At 41.3% G+C, this 19,502-nt stretch overlaps 2 protein-coding genes across 3 annotated transcripts in view; one reads left to right on the forward strand and one right to left on the reverse strand.

Annotated features, from left to right (window-relative positions):
• Nucleotides 1-14: 14 nt before the first annotated feature.
• Nucleotides 15-2,864, reverse strand: LOC143341126 (tetratricopeptide repeat protein 5). Of its 2 annotated transcripts, XM_076763782.1 has the most exons (8): nt 2,592-2,862; nt 2,054-2,404; nt 1,728-1,970; nt 1,602-1,655; nt 1,337-1,522; nt 1,016-1,188; nt 786-930; nt 15-714 (listed from the first exon to the last, which is right to left on the reverse strand). In XM_076763782.1, exons 1-8 carry the CDS (start codon nt 2,673-2,675, stop codon nt 595-597), a joined length of 1,356 nt encoding a protein of 451 aa, XP_076619897.1. In that variant the 5' UTR covers nt 2,676-2,862; the 3' UTR covers nt 15-594. The 2 variants fall into 2 exon arrangements, with proteins under 2 accessions (XP_076619897.1, XP_076619886.1); XM_076763771.1 differs by having other exon boundaries at nt 15-930; nt 2,592-2,864.
• A 605-nt stretch (nt 2,865-3,469) lies between these two features.
• The window catches only part of Ubl3 (ubiquitin like 3), an 86,823-nt gene continuing 70,790 nt past the window's right edge, over nt 3,470-19,502 (forward strand). Inside the window, exon 1 of the mRNA XM_076767397.1 lies at nt 3,470-3,896. Within this exon, the coding sequence (XP_076623512.1) occupies nt 3,867-3,896 (30 nt within the window). The 5' untranslated portion in view covers nt 3,470-3,866. The remainder of the gene's footprint in view (nt 3,897-19,502) is intronic.

Raw genomic sequence — 19,502 nt, forward strand, 5'->3', positions numbered from 1 at the left:
ATATTAGTGTCTTTGAAAAATACACAAATGTGTATTGCAAGAATCAGTATTTTTATACGTGATTTAACTGTACTATGTATAAATTATACTGTAATTAACATTTAAACTAACAAAGAATCCTTGAATGTCTAAACTTGTTGACTTTGATAAAATTTGATAAAAGTGTGCTATTAGAACATTGAATATAATCATTGTTCTAATAATGCTGCATAATCTTTCCAAAGATTCTCTTAATAAAATATGCATAATAATTATGGGTTCTTAAGGTTTCTTTGTAAGTTAACATATCATTAAAAAAATGTAACAATACTTACGTGATGTGAATTTTCATGTAAGAAACAAATTGTGTAAAACGATTTTAAAATTGAATTCTCCCTAACTCGAGCGATATTTTTATAAGTAAACGCATAACAATATAATTATATTCGCCTATCTTCGGCGATATTGACTGTTATTTAATTCTATGAATGTAATAATACTTAGACTCAAAATTCAAATATCACATCGGCTATTGACACACGTCCGTATTTGAGTTATAGAAAAGTCTCGTTGTCAACTATATTTCACTATAAATCCTAGGATGAAAGTTTGTGCTCAATCGGTTTTTTTGAAAGTATGAAATTTCGCAGAAGCTTGTTGTTCTCTACCTAATTTCTTCCCATTAACAACCAATATGACTGGTGTTTCAACTCGTACAGTTTTGAAGTCAAAATCCTGAAAAAAGATACATTCGTGTAATTGCCTTTAATAGTAATTTTAATATAATGTATGTATGGCATACGAACATTATCAAGATAAGAAAACTTTTGGTGAATAACGAAAGGTTCAGGGATAGCAACAGAATCTCCGACAGTAACTCCACGACCTTTGGCTAGATTGTATACTGTTACAGCAATACACGTTTTTTCTTCATCGACGAGACAGAAAGCACTAAAAAGTAATATATGTTTATTAATAAAAATAATAAATACTGTTTCTTATTACTATGTTTTTAAACATTAGAATGTATACTTACAAAGGTACACTATCGGTATCTTGTATCCAACATACTACTTTCCCAAATACAACTTTCTCTGGATTGACTCCAACAGCCAAATCTTTTAGCGATACCAAATCTAATTTTACAGATTTTTGGCCTGACGTGAAAGAGCCACCTTTATATGGTCCCAAATGTTTAACATCCAAAGCCTACATTTAATCAGAAACCTATAAATGTGTATATGTACCAGTGTCATACATTACGTTTATAAAATCTTATATTTTTGCAATCTTAAAAGATGATAAGCATTACAAAGTCACAATTAAAAAAATTTAGTGTTTAAAAAATATTAGATACCCGTATCATTTGGTACAATCTCTTCGGTTTTACTCTTCCATTATTGTTTACTAAATTTTGTACATCTTTCAAATATTGTAACAATTCGTCCCTTTTATTGCGCGGCGTTTCCCATATTGGATCTAGTAACATTGCTCTTTCAAATGACTTCAATGCTGCACAATACTCTTCTTGATACTTTAAAGCCTAACACAATTATTATTTATCCACATGAGTATAAATTACCAGATGTCTTCAAATAATTTCGAAGTTCGGAAATACTCACTACTGCTTTATTATGAAATAAATGGGAATTACTCCCTGCTACAATATCCTTTTCCTGAAAATAATTTATATGATCAGATAATGGAATTATAGATTTTAAAATATAGTTATATTAAAAATAACTCACTGCCTGTATATAAGCTGACATGCAGCAGCGTAAAGTTATTGGATTCTGTGCTATTGTAAAAAAGGAAGACAAATAGGCATTTCCCAAAATGGCCCAGGAAGTACCATCTGTTGTATCAATACTAACTGCTTCTTTAGCATATTCCAATCCCTGCTGTATATTTTGTATTCGTTGCTCTATATTGGAAACAGGTTCTTGCCTGAGTACCATTGATAGATTTCGTAAAGATACTTTATTTCTACCCTATAATATTTATAATTTCATTATAATAATATAATATGAGATAATAAGTAGATAATATTTTATTAAAGAGAAAAAATTTGTACATGGCGTAAAGCACCAACAAAACAGTTTTTTGCTTGTTGAATGTCATCATTTTTCCAATAACAATCTCCTAATTCATTCCATGCTTCTACTAAGTTAGGTTCTAATTTGACTGCTTTAGTTAGTAGTTCCTCTGCTTGAGGTATAAAACGTTCTGTAACATTTAAGACTTTCCCTTTCAGATAATAGTACTTTGCTCGTGATCCGTCAATCTCATATCCTTTACATTCATCAAATTTATTTAATGTATCTTTCATTTGTTTCTCCACATCCCCATTCTTCTTAATTGCTTCCTCGATAGATCGATTTTCAAAATAATGATCTCGAAACAAATATAATGCATTTACTTTCTCCTAAAATAGATAGTTAATACAACTATTAGAGAAAATAAAAGCTATTTCATAATGTAAATTCACTGTTAAAACTGTTGCAATATACAATGATACAAATTAAGACAAATAAAGAAAGATTACATTGTATAATATAAAAATCAAGTATAAAGAAAGGTACTAATTAGGTAAATTCTGTCGGTATATGTACCGTCAAAGCTACAATAGGATCTTCTTTGATAATATTTGCAGATTGTGCTCCTGCTACCACTTTATCATCTATAATTGCAGACATTTTTCTACAGTATTTTGATAAAGGGTTTATCACAGATATTTCATTGTGCGTCAAATATACATAAAGTATGTAGTTTTATTCATAGTTCACGACTACATGCGAATAAATGCTTAAACAAAGCAATGTGATCTATCATTCGCAACTATCAAAACTTCAGAGTGACTGAAGAGGTTATATGTTAATATTAATGTGGTACTAGGGCAAGGTAGTGTTTACAATAATATTAAATCTAATCAATAAAAACTACTTTGCCCCTAAGAGTACAGTGATAAAATAATATAAATGCATGCATCATTTGCTTAAAAAAAGGGTCAACGTTAAACATAAAAATTATACAATTAAAATATCAAATGAAGTCTGATATGAAACATTACAAATCTATTAAATTTGATTTTTCAGAAATTATTAGGGATTACGATACAATTTTCTTTTGATACGGCATAAGGGGTATTGTTTTAGCGATATAAAGTATAAAATTTTATATTCTTTTGTTGAAAAACTAGGAAAAGCATATTATTTTTTCAAACCCTCCCGATTTATATTTCTTTTCAAATGCAAATGCAAATATTAGTTTATACTGAGCATTTTCGTACGTCAAATGCTCTGTATAAACTAATTCCTGAAAAAACAATTTGAAATATTTCATGCGAGCCACCCTGTGATTACAGCTTCGTCCTCATGACCGTCACAGATCCGGTTCGTGTCTAGTTGAAATATTTGTCGAGGATGGCGTTACCTGTACTACTCCCACTGCCACCTGTCAAGCGTATCAAACGAGCCAACTAAGTTCATCGCATACTCCGTGACCGAAGCTTCCCCAGAAGGCTGCATCGCCTCGGAATCGCCATTTTATGTGTTTGGCTCTGAGACTGGGACGGTGGGTGCGTGCGGTGCAAACTAGAGAGCGTATTCCGTGCATTATCTGCAAGATGTTACCCAAATACTTTGCGCCCGACATGTACAAGTAACGACAGGTGTCGGAGTGAGTGATCGGGCAGCGAAGGCTCGGGCCGAAATGGTCCCGGAATAGTGAGCTGTGCGTGAGTGTGTTTTCATCGAGTAGTGCGTCGCACTGGCTTTTCACTGCTGTCACCGTTTGTTTAATACCTGTGCCATTCGGGAAAGTCGGCTTTGGGTCAAATTACGGACGGCCTCTGGATTCCTCACGACACCCCCTTGTCACCATCTACGATGAGTTCGCGCAACATACCCTCAGACAAGGTGAGTCTTGTCACTTCGTCTAACATGTCTACCGCACCCTTCCGCCTCCTCTTTCTCCTTTATCCTTCACATTCACGCAATCCCCCAGCCAACGTTCGATAGCGATCGTATAGTACCACTTTGCTTAGCCGCACTTTTATTTACTAAGTCACGGCCATGAAACCGTCAATGCGTAAAAATTTCCCTCGGATCAATGAGATGCCTGGTACACGTCGGGTGCCCTTTTTCCCCGATTAAACAACGGATGCGCACCCTCGCATTAGCGATACTTGTATCTCCTCTTTTTACACGTTGTCATTGCATTATCGTTCCGTTTCCTTTGAATCTGTCGCGCGTACGTTCCTCGTTACTCGTCCGCTTCGAAATGCTCTTGGCTGTGTACCGATACCGAAGCGAACTCGACTCAACAGTTTGACGTTTAAAGTTCAACGATAGAATTAAATTGCCCGCGCGATATAATTTTATACTTTACACGATCGATCGTAAATCGGCCACTGCGGTTTTACGGTTTCGAGAGTACAACTAACAACATTACGGGCCGGTAAATTTTCTTTCTGAAGACATTTGCTTTCGGTTGTTGTTTCAGTGCCGCCCGCAAATTTACGTTCCCGATTAATTAACGCGCGCCTTCGATCCCCGGGATTCCCCGTTTCGGTTCCTTTCGTTCCGTCCGCAATTTCGCTCCAACATTTACTTTTTCGCGTCGAGAGCACTCGGGGCATCGTCGGCCCGTTTCGTACCGCTCGTTCGCGGCTATCCGTGAATTAATTGTGTCGTGAAAGTCGTGTCGCGAACGTTCTCCGCGCGCTTTGAGTTACCTGGATTGGCGGTGCAATTTTTACAAAGTCGCGACTCCTCTGCAAAGTGCGCTCTCGTCGTCGCTCTAACGAGACTGTTTAATTGGCACCAATCGTGTTACGCGGAATATAAGGGCTTTGTGTTCGCCGTTGTCTCCTATCGATTCACCTTTTGTTTCGCGTCTACCAAGAGGAATATACGATTGGGGACGATTTTTTAATGGCTCTGGGCTCGAACTGTACAACGTTAGTCCGGGGCCAGCCATTTTGATAAAAAGTGCCTTTAAAACGGTGAAATTTCGATATCGTATCGAGTTGATTCTACAGACTAACGAAACGATAATTCGAGTATAGATAGCTTTAGTACATACTTAAAACTCAGCTCGCAAAGTTCACGTAACGATGACTTCAAGGAAAGTAAAATAGAAAATATAATTACTTTATATGGACATTGATAAGTGTCCTCAGAAAAAATAAAAAGTTGTACATTTATATTTATATTGTACACTATTCGCCTTAGTTTCTTATCCACGACTAGTCTGTGGTGCTCTAGGTCAGTGTTTTCCAATGTCGAGGGTGTAACCCCTAATGGAGGCGATTCTGAATCCCAAGGGGGTACGAATTTTCGACGAAACACATGAATGGTGCATTCTTTCCCATCTTATACCCATCGGTTATTTTCGATGCGTTTTCTTCTTTTTAGAGGGACGCCTCGGGGAAAAAAATGTTTTGAAATCACCGACCTAGATGCAAAAACAAAATGGTTATCTCATATTCCTACCTTCTCCTCTATTATTAAATCAGCGGACGAAGCGACGTTGTAACCCCACGGAATATGCATACGCGGGGCAGAGAATAGATCGACCCGGCCTATCGCGGCTAAAAATATCGCGCGCGTCCAAAATTCAGTGACATCGATAGAGTGTAAAATAGATGCAAATATTTGTGCAGCCGCTTTGCGCCGATTATGCACGCCGTTCTCATCTATTTTCGCCCCGGTCTTCCTTTCGCGATTAATTGACGGTATTGATTACTCTTCGTTGAGCTGAATGAAGATTTATCGTTACTGGGATAAAGCGAACGGGAACAAAGACAAATAAGAATTACTCGGTACGTCGAATCGTTCCGTTAATTTTCGACAATTGCCTCTGAATTTTGTATCGAGGTCGAAACACTCGCCGTTACGAGCTTGTAATATTTGGTCGTAACGCGAAAGAAAAAAATGTCGCTCAGCAATGTTTCGTTACGCCGTCGGCGAGTTTTCAATTAAGAAATGTTTTCCGTTTTCCGCGGAGAACCGCGGCTCCGAGAAGGTTAGTTTCGTTACAATTAATCGTGCAAATTGGAATTCATGGCAAAGTACTATTCCACTGGCGAGACGCGGATGTGGCGGCCTTTTAAATCGTCGATACTCTGTCATTTAATTATTCCATCTCGTGGATGTTGTATTTTCAAGGAAACGTCCAACGCGTCCCAACTAATTTATCGAGTATTAAACGTGGGGATTATTTTTTATATCTTTGTTATATTCAGAGGCGAGTTACTTTCGTTAATTTTCGTTTCGTTTATACTTCGTTCGAAAGATCTTGGGAAGCGTTGATCGTACCTAATTTTTCTCATTTGAATACGATTCCCATCGAACTGAACGAACGACTCCACCTTCAAGAAGTTTCGTTCCGTTCGGAGGCGAACTTTTACTCGAACGAATCTCGAATTGCATCGACGATTGTTTTTTATTTGAAAAGAATTCTCATTGAACCGAACGAGCTATCTAAGAATTTGTATTCCATTTGCTCGAACGAATCTTGGATTGCGCGGGAGCAGTGGTTAATAATTACCAGAGTATGCAAATAGCTATTTAGAGACGAGCTTTTCTATTAAAGTTCGTTTTGATATACAGGGTGTTCGGCCACCCCTGGAAAAAATTTTAATGGGAGATTCTAGAGGCCAAAATAAGATGAAAATCAAGCATACCAATTTGTTGATCTAGGCTTCGTTAAAAAGTTATTAACGTTTACAGCTTCGCCCGTAGAATGGCAATTTCGGGGAAACATTTCTGGCCACACAGTGTATTTTCGGTATAGAATTTTTTTCTCGAAAGTGGATAGGATTTCGGGGGTATGTCTATTCACCAAAAATGATTGCAATTGACTCCCGCAACCAAATATAATTTTTTCAGAATGAAATAACTTTTTAACGAAGCTTCAATCAAGAAATTGATATTCTTGATTTCCGTTTTATTTTGGCCTCTAAAATCTCTCATTAAAATTTTTCCCAGGGTTGGCCAAATATCCTGTATATTCGATCAACCAGACGATAAACATCGTTTGCGTATATGTAGAATTGTCGTGTAAAACCCACTTTTCGAACGAATCAACCGTCAAATCGTCGTCTTAATAGCCCCCAGTACTATACATGTGTTTTCAAGGTACCGCTCGAGGTTCCTCGTTGTTGAATCCCCGTATTCATTCCGCTCGACGGATACGTGATTTATCAACATTCGTTCGATTCGAAAGTCTTCGACGACGAAGGTTGCTATATAAAGGCTGGTGGAGCGAACGTGTCTCGCGGTAGGCATGGTTTCGTTGTAACCGCCCGCCATTGTCGTTGATATCGGACAAGGCACGGTCAAGGTCGATCAAAGAACAGAACGGATATATTTCTTTTCTTCTGGGGGGAAAAGAGGATCCGTATAAGCGGCCCCGTACAATGGATGTTTCTTCTAACGCGCACAATAAACCGTTGCAAAAGGTCTCCTCCCCCTCGTCTGGCTTGCGTCCGTGGAACCGAAAGTGGAGACGTCCATCGTCGTCGAGGAACGGCCAGCCCGAACGGATCAAGGTGAATCCGCTTTTGTGAAACGTCTAAATCGATTTCCCGTGTCCAAGAGCCCGCCGCCGACGCGCTTATTTCCCTTTTTCTCTTTTTTCCTCCGTTCTTCTTCCGTTAGAAATATGTCGGTCGTTCTACGTCCGACGATACACCGCGCTCTTTATCCTGAATCACGCACATGACTCCTCGCGGATGGGGTTTCGCACGATAAAGCGGTCCGTCGCGACGACGGTGACGAGTGGCGGCGATCCTCGATCGCGTTTCACTTGCAAATGTTTAATTGCGACGCAGAAATCCAGTTTATTGCGCGGCAATCGGCCACCGCTGGGAGTTCGGAATTATTAACGAGCAAGAAGGACGACGAAGATCGGTAAAACTTTGTTCGAACGTAGATAACGGGTATCAAATTAACGTGCAGCGATTTATTCGCTGGGGAAGACAAATTTGTAATTGTCTATCGTATACAAAAGTTTCTTAAAACTTGTCGGAAATGCGTATATGGAGAGTTGCTCCGGTATGTTTGTCCACTATCGACTGTTTCTACTTATGCTAAAGTCGTGATCGATTTCCTGGAGGATTCTTTATCTCAAAGTCTCTAATTTTCTATTCTAGCATATTGACAATAACCCAATACGCTGTTCAAGTCTTTCTCTATCTTCTCACTGTACAGCCAAGTTTTAAGCTCCCCTTTCTTACGTGTTTGTCTACCATTTTAACTTCTCTTCCGGGTAATACGCGTTCCATAGATTCCTGCAGCTTCTTTAAACATGCAGCTTGTTGTTTTATTCTCTCCCATTTCCCATGATATACATTTTCATCTTCCCTTAATACACAGCAGCCTTTCGTTCGTCTTGTGTTTAAGTTGGATTATAAATTAAGGATTATACGCGGGTCAGGTCGTAAAACGTTTCATCTTGCTCGATACAGTTCCTTATGTTCTTTCCCAGCTCTGCTTCTTCGTTTTTATACGATGGATAAATAGAAAATATTCAGCTTGAAATTACTCGCGTGTTATGAAAATTGAGATTTGTTTCGAGCCTTTTTGCTACCAACGCTGGGTTTACAAATAAATTACACCAAATGAGACAGCTAAATATACCGAATAATATATCACTCACGACTCGACACCGGTTTGTAGTTCATACTTGGTTTGTTTAGACAGACGTGAAATAGAAAATCATCGCGGTCACACGTACATACGTGACTTTGGTCTCGAATCGACGCGTCACACATATGTGACGCTTGGTAGCGAACGTGTTAACGCACTTGTTGGCTTTTATCTCTCCTCCCGCAAAAGTGGTACCGAAATCTCGTTTGAGTGAAAGCGAGAAATCGTGTCACCAAATGCATATATGGAGATTCCGAAGAACGATGAAATTCGTGTACGACTCGTTACGCGTGAAACGCGACCGGGTAAGGCGTTTAAATATCAGATCCACGTGAACGTTTATGAAAAATTGTGAATAAAGGATCGTCTGGCAACGTATCCGCGGCACGTGAAAGAATCTGGAAACGTCGAGCGAGCACCAAGGTTACGAGTAACGTAAAATCGACAGGCATTCGATTCGAACAAAAGCGTGATGCATACGAGAGACACGATTGAAATTTCTAAGAGAGAAGCGGAAATCTACTTCGGTATTAACGACGAGAATCTTGCTTATATTTTCTCGCGTACGATTTAAACATCTTCGAATTCGTATCGGAGGATTAGCAGAATCGAACTGGATTCTCCAAAGCTGTTTAACGTTTCCGTTATGCGACTCTTGTCCTTTTAGGGGAGCAATTAATGCGTTTTGCCAAACGAGAGACAGCTTAAGTCAGAAATTTAAAAATACACTGATACTCCGTAGATACTAATGCCACAGTAAGCTTACGCGTATAAATCGGAGCGTTTCTGAAAATAATTCCGACGTTTCGTCAGATTACTGTTACCTTCATTAAGGGTATAAAGCTGATACTGATCTAATGGCATAGTCGGCTTACGCGTACAAGTAGTATCCTTTTGGAAAATAATTCACAACGTTTCGTCAGACAGCCGCTAGCCTCATTAGGAGTCCGCAGTCACGCTGATAATGATCCGATGCTGCAATAGATTTACAAATCGTATCTTTTAGAAAACAATTACGACGTTTCGTCAGCATTGTAGTTAGGTTCAATTAGACGTTCGAGAATACATTGTTATTGCGTAAATCAGATCAGTATCTAGACCGAATGTTTTCGAGTCGGGATAGGCGAGCTAAACGAATCATTATTACAGTAATGGAGCACGATGAATTTGTAATTTGAAATGCTTGGCCTGCTATATTTACGATTACTCCAACAAACAACAGCTTATAGGCGTTAATATCAAAGGTCGGTAACTTGACCTATGCTTTAGTTAGAAAGTTGTTAGCGATACGTAGTCGTAATGAGATATAGGCGTTTCTACTGGTACTCGTTAAATTAGAATTTTCACACAAAGTAGTTGCATAATGCTCTGTTCCGTTTGAACAACGGAAGCTTCCAATAATATCTAGTCTATTCGAAGCTATCCCCATAGACTCTTACCATTCTCAGTATGAATCAGTAATAAAACAGATATTTTCAAGTATCGAGTGAATATACACTGTTTCCTAGATATTCGACGAAATAGGTTTTCACTAAGATTGCTCCGGTCGCGTTAAAAACGTTGATTATATCTCTTCGTGGTCTGTCTCTCGCGAGTTATTATGTAAATAGCACGTAACGTTCCATTTTCTCTATTCCACGCGTTTCTTACTCCCGACGTCGGCTGCCGCGTTTAGAAAAAAAAAATGCAATTCGTACAGGAGTTACCGTAATTCGAATTTCTTGCTTGGAAAATACACTCGACTGTTTCCGAACGCGAATCATCCTGGTGCTTTCTCAAAAGTGCTTTACATCCCGATCCATAGAAAACCGTTTTACGCTCGGAGAAGTAGATCGCTCGTTCCTTCATTTTTGTTTCACGTGCGCCACGACCCCGTTTGATGTCTCTTTGTTCCAAGGCAGAAACAGCGTCGGTTACCGTCTGTATCCGTTTGCTCGGTGCGGGTAACGCGGTTACGTTTGCAACATACCCGCCCGTTCCATCGAAAAGTTAACGTTACCATCGGTGCTTCGGTCTTTTTAACCGGGCTAGAGATACTTGTTTGGCTTTTACGATATATCGTGACCTACTGAAAAGCGAAGAGGCAATACGGGCTACGCCGGCACTCTCGAAGCGTAACGCGATCGATGCGTGCGTACCACTTCTAAGTGACTCAGGATCAAGGCGAACTGCACGATGCGGGGAACGTTGCCTCGTTAAAAGACACGGTCACGTGGATTTTTTTCGCTTGTACCCGTACGCTCGTCGAGCGACCGCGGTCACGCGTTTTCCTCCGAGAGAAATCCGACGGGCAACACGTACGCGACGTAAAACATTACTCTTTCCCCGGTCTGCTTTTTATTTTTAATCCACCGCCACGAAACGATTCCGGATGGGCTTGAAAAATGGGCGATACGTCAACGACGGGGGCGTGCTGGAAATAAAATACTTTGTTAGAGTTACTTAAAGTTATCCTAATACTATATTCGAAGGATTCTTAGTTACCTGGGCGTCCACATTAGGTATTAACCCTTTGCACTCTAAGAATCTTTATGTTCATATTCAATTTTGTGACGTGATTTCTAAAAATAAAAAAATATTCTTTTCCTACAAAAATGTTTAAATACCTAAAATTTAAATTTTATTTATACATTTGCTAAATTCAATTTTTATTATCATAAATGAAACTTGAATCGAGCTATGGTATTATATGTTTGTCGCCATAGCTGCGCCAGTGGAGTGCAAAGGGTTAAAGAGGTTTCAGTTAAACAATGAGGAATTTAAGATAGTATTCTCTTGTGGCACTATAGAGTATATAGTGTTGTGTATGTTTTTAAATCGATTAGTGTTCAAGTTTAAGGGAAGCTACCCTTAGAGGGTTTATTTAAATATTTCAAAAACTAAGGAAGTTGAGCGAGACGGTTGACTGTAAAAGGTTTTGGTCTTTGGACGAGGAATCGCAAGGTCTGAATAAGAATTATAGCAGGTCACAGGCGGCGCCACTGTAGTCAGATCGATTTTTGTATACATATCTGATTGGCTACAGTGGCGCTACTTGGTGAAATTTTTATTAGACCTTGTCATCGTTTGCCCGGAAACCAAACAGTTTTTTTCTGGCTCCTTACCATCTAAGAAGTTTAACTATTTCATCCCCAGTTCTAAAGTTTTAACTCCTCAAGTATGAATACCTGAATAATAAAATAAATACCTACTTTTTCAGCGTTCCATCCTTGCCAATAAACCGAGTAAATTGACCCAGATAATTTTGACTCGATTATACTAAAACTATTGAATATTCTACCGAGCAATAAGGTCGTTCGAACATTACTACGAAGCACACATTTTACGTTGGCTATGAATACTAAAGCAATACTACTCAGGGGGTAAAAAATCCCTCGTGCCATTTTGTCGCCCTCCGTCGCATTATGTTCCTATTGAACGCGTTTATGTGTGTATTATGGCAATGGTCGGCAGAATGGAGGCAACTATACTCGGAGCAGCTTTGAACAAGACTAGTAAATTACTCTAATAAAAACTGTAGTAAAATTGTTTTAAAAATGGCACCCTAGACCAGAGTTCATGATTTTTTAACAAAGCATTCTTCGGAACCCTGTCGAACGTGTGCACAAAATTTTATAACAGACTCGAAGCACCTAAGAACATCCATATAGGGGAGAGATTGAACTTTTGACCGATAGCGACTTCCCCTCGGTTACTTTCAACAACAGTCGAGAACGCAAAATCTAGACGAATACTTGCCACCGAAAATAAGATCTAATAATAGCCCTCTGATAGTGAACGCGGAAGCCGCCACCGCGGTATAAACCCAACGCTTAATTCAAATACAGAACTACAGTATTTCCCCATTACTCAGCTCGTATCATCCAGTAAAATACAATTTGATACGCCGAACGGTATAAGCATATTTCAGAGCACACTTTGCATTCTTTGCCCGGGTAAATATTCAATAAAGCACCGTTACGGTAGAAGAGGGGACGGCGGGGGAGCTTTTTACATAACAATGTCGCCTCGACGTTTACGTCGCGGTTATCCGCGAATACGACCCTTGCTCCTTTCGAGAATACTCGAGACCCCCGGGTCGCGAGCTCGCAAACTCGTCTTGGTACCATTTCCCCATTCTATTTTAAATCCCTTGTTCTTTTGCTCGCCGCGTGCAACGCGTGCCCGTGTTTACACGCGTACTACGGAAACCTCGTTAATGGGAGGCACCACGGCTCTATATCGAGACGACACAGCTCATAAAGAACCGGTCCTGTTTACGCGTCGAGCAAATAAAAATTTGTCGCGGCACGCGTTGCCACGCACGTTCGACAACGCGCGTAACACACCGTTGGGCTCTCGTTTGCCGTGTAAACATTTTGCAGAAACTCCGTTCCCGCGCGAAACGGCTGGCTTGCGTGATTCGCGACTCGTGGCGAATTACCTTTACTTAAAACAGAGACAAAGGCGAACCGCAACGCTCGGCGTTCTACTCGCCAGTTACGCCGTTTTAATTGTTTACGCGTCGTTTAAGCGCTTTTCTTCAAAGGTTCGCCTTTTATAACGCGTCACTTTTTCTGTCAACTCCGACTGTATCATCCGCACTGGGCAAAGGAGGCACTCGTGCACTCTTCTTTCACGGTTTAATTATAAACTTACGGTAAATCGAATGGTTGGGTCAACAGATTTCTTCTTAAATATGAGAAAATAGCTGATAAAGAAAGATCTTTCGCCGGGAATGTGACTTTCCGCGAACGCTATTTCAGCGTTTTTCGCTGCCAGACGCTCGGAACAACGGATCCATTCAACGTCTGGTTTCATGGAATTTCGCAGTTTTTTTTTGTCAGGAACACGTGTAGGACGCGCCTCGACTAACGATTGCACAAAATTTACCGTTCGAACGGAGCATCGTTCTTTCTTTTTTTTAGCAGCACGCAAACGTTTCGTCGCGCGAAAGCAATCGCCTGGATATGTAAATTCTGCGAGTTAGGTTCCGTGAAATTCATGATACGTTAAGCATACATCGCCGCGCGTACATTACGGACTGATTGCATCTGGACCGTACTCTCGTATCGCAATTGTCGGTTCAATTCGTTACCACCACAGGGATCGAGCACGACGGACAGGTGCATAAGCAACCGGTGTTTCACGATCGTTTTCGAGCGCGATATTATCCGACAGCGGTAATGCATCGATGTTTCTTCAATAACAGAACGCACAATGAACCGCGAAGATCGTAACAGATGGAATTCCGCAACCGGCTGGCGAAGAGTGCATCTGTTTGTCTTTTGTGTCGGTTGTCGGTAATAAAATATAATTAAGTGTGATACTGTTTCTCGAACGGTGAGACGAACCAGAGAGAACCATAAGAATACATAATGACATCGATACTGTTTCCAATCCCAGCAATCTCAGAATATTGGGATTACTTAAAAAGTAAAGCAAGTTATGAAAATGATTTGCTGGAAAATTGGTTGAAAATCGAACGGTCCCGCGCGTTTTCAGCGTATATCCAAACGTCGTGGCGTTGGCACGTTTTGATCATCGAACCTGCAGCCATTACAAAGGGAGAATGCTCGGTTCGTGGGAACGACTTCCGTTGTTAATACACTGTGTTGAAACTAACGCGTAATTATATTCCGTCTCGGTGTTCTCGCGTTTCATGCAATACCGGGCGGAATCTTCTCAAAGCGTAATGATACAGCGAGGCATTCGCAAGAACGAGTAAGGGTTATCTCCGTTACGCTATTAATTACTTAAAGCCTCAAAGCGAACGATAATGAAGAGGGGAAGAAGAAAAGAGAGGTCAGAGGAAGATTCATCGCGGTTCCACGGAAAACGGTAACCGTAACGGCCGCATAGACGAGAAAGAAGCGGAAAGAACGTGCAAGAGAAAGAGACGAGGACGGAAGAGGAGCGGAGAAGAACAGTGGCAACAGAGAAAGCCGGATGAACTGGTCGGACAAAGACTTTACATCTGACGTCAGTGCTCCCCGGAGAGGAAGATAAAGAGGATGTTCAAAGGAAATGTATTCTTTTATATTGGCTCGTACGAAAAGGTCCCTGCGTTTTTGGCGACACGTTCCTATGTAACGATTGCACCAGCCAAGCTCATCAGAAATCGTTAAATCATGAAGCTTCGTGCTTCATCATTTTATAAATGCTCGACATATTCCATCGAGATATTTTCTACGTTTAACAGCAGCATTAAGAATTCATTCGACGATTTCGGTGACTGTGTAGCATCCGGGTAGCGATCATGTTCTAAATATAAATTGATAAGCCATTGTTTTAGGTCAAATATGACTCAGCGAAGGCTAGCAAATTTAATCACCAGAGAATAGAACATTGCTGACAACACGCTTCCTGTATTATTCACGAGTTAACGTTGAAAAGCGGTTAATTCCTGTAAAAAGTTTCCCTTTCTATTTACGATAATTGAACGAAACGTTGCGTTTTTGCAAGCATTCCAGAAACGCCCCTGTAAATACACTTTTATCCGTACGTGCCTGGATTCCGAGCCGCCGTGAAAGACAGAATTAACCTCTTTTTGCATTTCTCGGTCTTTGCGTTTCCCCTGCAATTAGGTTAGCCGAGATTGATAGGGAACCGACGTACGAACATGCTCGTATCTCGACGTTACAAGTTTAGAGTGTGCAAGTAAGGGCGCGGATCACTCGTTACGCGGCTGCAAGCAAATTTACGACGGTTTTTGCGCGTAACCGTTTCACGTTCGCCCCGCAAAACCGCTCGAATTTCAGCTGGTGTGTTTCGCCCGTGAGATATCCTGAATTTCCTCTTTCGCGATCTTCCGTTTCCGCGATATTTACGGGGACGCACCGAATTATCCGGCGTATTTTTACTTTGCATTCCGCGGGCGAAGCAGGCACAATTTAATACCCGCAATTCGGGCAAAAATAGGTTTAAAGGAAACGAACTTTCTGGTACAGTAACTTCTGATATTTCAAAAATATGTAACAGAGAGAGTATGATTTAGGTACGAGCGTAAGTAGGATCAGTCTCGAAAATTAAATGCTGGAAGCAGTAATTAAGGTCCACGTATTTGTACAAACTATCGTTTAAAAGGGACAAGAAAGCTCTTCGTTCGTACACATATTTAGCGTTTCGAACGCAAGTGGTACGTCGCGTACAGTGTTTGCATGAAGAGTACCAGAAACAGGGACATCGAAAACATCTCGTTAGTAAACCGAACGCGCCGTCGATCGTGCGAACTTTCACACGCGCGTTATTACTCAACCGGGCAGCGTCGATTCGTGAGCAGACGACGCCGATTCCGTTCTACGCGAGCGGTAAAATCGACGCTGTGTAACGTTTTCATTGCCACAATTCCGCGGAAGTTTTTACACGCTTTCATAAAAGTGTACCTGACCGCGCGCAAAGAGAAAGTGCACGGACTACTTGTGCTATCTTGCGAAATTCGTTGGGTGCGTGGCCCGATTACTCTATCGTAACTCCCGGGCGCGCACAGAGTACGTGAAATGTGGGAGAACCAAAAAACATTCACGATATTTCCTAACGGATCGTTGCAATCGCTAGTCTCGTGGCTGATTCGTTAAATTTAAATATAGTAGAAAGTTGTGGAGGGCTTTCTATTGAGATACCCTGATTTTCCTTGTATCAACAAACGTTATCTTCGCCGGGAATTGAGTAGTATTTGTTGCAAAGCTCGAGCAACAGGGTGCTGGAGCGGCGTAACTGTGAAAACGTTTGCACAACACGAAACGTAAATGTACCGCTAAACGAGAGACAGCTACGTCGCCGGATAAACTGTTTGTTATTATGGGAACAAAGTAACGCGGTTGCAGTTACTGCCGAGCTGTAAAACGCAATTAACGAAACGTATACCGAATAATATCGCGAAATTATTATCTGAATGGTGAATCAGTTCCAAGGTTACTCGCTTGAATACGAAGTATTAATAATTCCTATTAATTATTGGTAGATACGCGACGTAGGACGAATCAATTTCGCCCGCAATATTCGCTGATTAACGTTTCGTTACAGTTTCTGGATCGCTTCGATCTCGTTAGTTTGCGAGTACAATGTTACTTTGATTCGCGAAAGACCGACAAGTGGTAACTTTCTATCGGTTAAATGGAAATGAATTCTTAGTTTTCTCGCGTTACTCGAACCATAAAGCTGACGAGTCCCTATAATTGGGATTAGAGAGAAAATGGGGCAAGAATAAAAGGATTAGAAGTACTCTGGGACTGGGTGAAGGTAATACCAGCGAAGACCGGTACTTATAACGCTTCTAACGTGACACATGATACGTACGTGCATTGCATCAAGGATCTCGATCGGATCATCGGTGTTATGTAATAATTAATTGTGTAAAATATCGGGCGTGTCGCGCTGCCGTTTACGTCATCATACATTGATCTCGCGTTTCCATAGTTTCCCTCTTCCGTTCTGCCGTTTATTTATTACGTGGACGGAGGATATTCTACCGGAAGGCGCGTATTTTTATTTCTCTATGAAAATTCAATTGTAATTTAATAGGAAAGAATCACAACGGTTATCGTTACCGCGCTTCCCACCCGCCGTCGATATCACTTAAGTTTCCACAGTTACGTTACACGCAGCCCTGTTTCTTCATGGTCCAGTACTCCGATTCTGAATACACCATTACACCAGGAACCGAGTGTTTTTTATCACCGTCGTAACTCACCGTTTCAATGGGGCTAGGTCAGACTCATAACCGCGCCTCGCCTTTTCACCGTAAATGTATATTTACTTGTATTTTTTCGTTTCGTGTTTGATTTACTCCATGCGTTTCGTATCGTGTACAAATCTTACGCAAGACGCTTTTACGTTACTATTACGCATTGTTAGTTCAGAAGCGTACGATATTTACTGGTCGGTAGAATTCGTTGAAAGAAAAATATATTCGGGACGATTTATTCCAACCATACGAACTCCACTATTAGTTTAGCGCATTGCAGCGTTAATGCGTGTAGTATCGCAGGTTTAAAACGCATCAAGAGTTTCATAACACGTGCATTCTTACTTTAGTCCGCGACAATTCCCTCTTAAGCTGCCTCGAGCAACGCTCCTTCGCGCCAGTCGTGTGTAATAACGTTCGCAACCCAACGAACGTCCGCTTTATTGTCGTCATGAATATGTATGAGGCCCGTTATTCGTATACTCGAAACAGTCGTACCGTGTAAATGGGCTCGAACCGGAGAAAGTTCAGTATACAAACGGTCCCGAAAATCCCATGTAATTTTCCCGATTGTAATTTCCTGCCACCCTTCGAGCCGTAATCGTTTCCTTCAACGCCCGTTTCCGCAGCCATTCTTCCGACGAAGATATATTTAGGCAGATTTAGCAGACCCGTGCTCGAGACGCTTGCACTTCGTAAAAATAACAAAACGCAAGCGTGTTTCGTTTACGATGCTCGTGCTACCGACAAGTCGTTACTAAGATCAATTATGAGAAAGGTACTCGAAACAGTTTCTATCGATGTTATTAGAATGTTTCGATGTTTGCAGAGTTTCTATTACGGTCTGTTTATCGCGTTCGTGTTGCGAATCAATGATCACCGCGGTTGGTAACTGCTCAGATGATCGATAAAAAAATGAGGAGCTCTCCGAATGGTGTCAGAGTTTCAAAAATGTTGCTAAATTCAACATCGGTCAAGATAGTCCACGTATCGAGACAGTGTTTCAATTTCATCTCGAGCTCATCGAAAGTTATTTAATCGTGCAAGTTTGTATAAAGTCAGTCACGAAGGAAAAATTATGAAAGAGAATTACGGGTCTGCGGAAGATAATCATCGATTGGGATGGCGTAATGCCGCGAGATGGAACCGGATTAACCTCGAACGGTATTTGTAGAGACTCGATCGCATGTACTCGAAGTACCGTTCACGTATACCGTAACACTGTTGTTATATAGTGTAGTAAGTAGTTCACGAAGTCCCGCTTTCGACCCGCGGAAAAGTTTATCCAGGACTTGGCTGCGCAAACCTCTCTCGTCATTTGCAGTTTAACGCTTCAGCCGTTCGACGAGAAAAATAAGGAAACTCCGAGGATAACGTGCAAAAATAGACGACCGACTCGAGCGTCCAATTTTCGAGGTCGGGAACGAGACGAAACGGGAAATTAAAAAATGATAATTCGGTTACAGTGATCCCCTCTGGGCTCTCGCGTCAACACTCGAAAGAAAATCAAACGAAAGAAGGACGCAGCTATCCGAAAGATATTCCATAAAAATTTGATCGAGTAGAGTTAAAGGAAATATTGTTTCGGAAGATCCTAGTTAAAGTGGCGAGGGGAAGTGGTTTCGTAATATACACGTTTCGAAGAACTGCGATAATACGGCGTAGCTGTACCGTAAAATTCGAAATTCATCGAGCCGATAAACGCGATCGTTTCGCGGCGAAACGGCCGCAGTCGCGTTCGGAAGATTACGTAAACCGCGATTCGCGGAACGAATTGGACCGAACGAATTCTAATGCCCGTCCGGAGAGACGGCACGTTAACTCGCAATCGGCCACGAACGAGGTATTAAATGGTTGACGAGCTGCCTACCAAACCGGCCACCTATCGCGATGGACCATTCTCGCAGGACGTTGCGGCAATAGCCACGGTTACATCGGCACCGGGACGCGCGTCCTGCGGCCCTCGGTATTCGTGGCACGCTTTGCGATTCAAATTCGTTAGACTAATGGGCCGACGTGTCGGCGAACCTCGCTCAATTTCGTGGCATAACGGCTAAAAGTTGCTAGCCGCGTGCGGCCAGCATGGAAAACCGGCCACCGCGGCACCCGCGAACCACCCTGAATAAGGCTAATTCACAGGCGATGGTCGCACGACCGCGACGAAAGTTGCGCCGGCACCTTAACGCTAAACCCACCGACGCTTT

This window comes from Colletes latitarsis, chromosome 1 (assembly GCF_051014445.1).
Source record: "Colletes latitarsis isolate SP2378_abdomen chromosome 1, iyColLati1, whole genome shotgun sequence".
Lineage (NCBI taxonomy): Eukaryota > Metazoa > Arthropoda > Insecta > Hymenoptera > Colletidae > Colletes > Colletes latitarsis.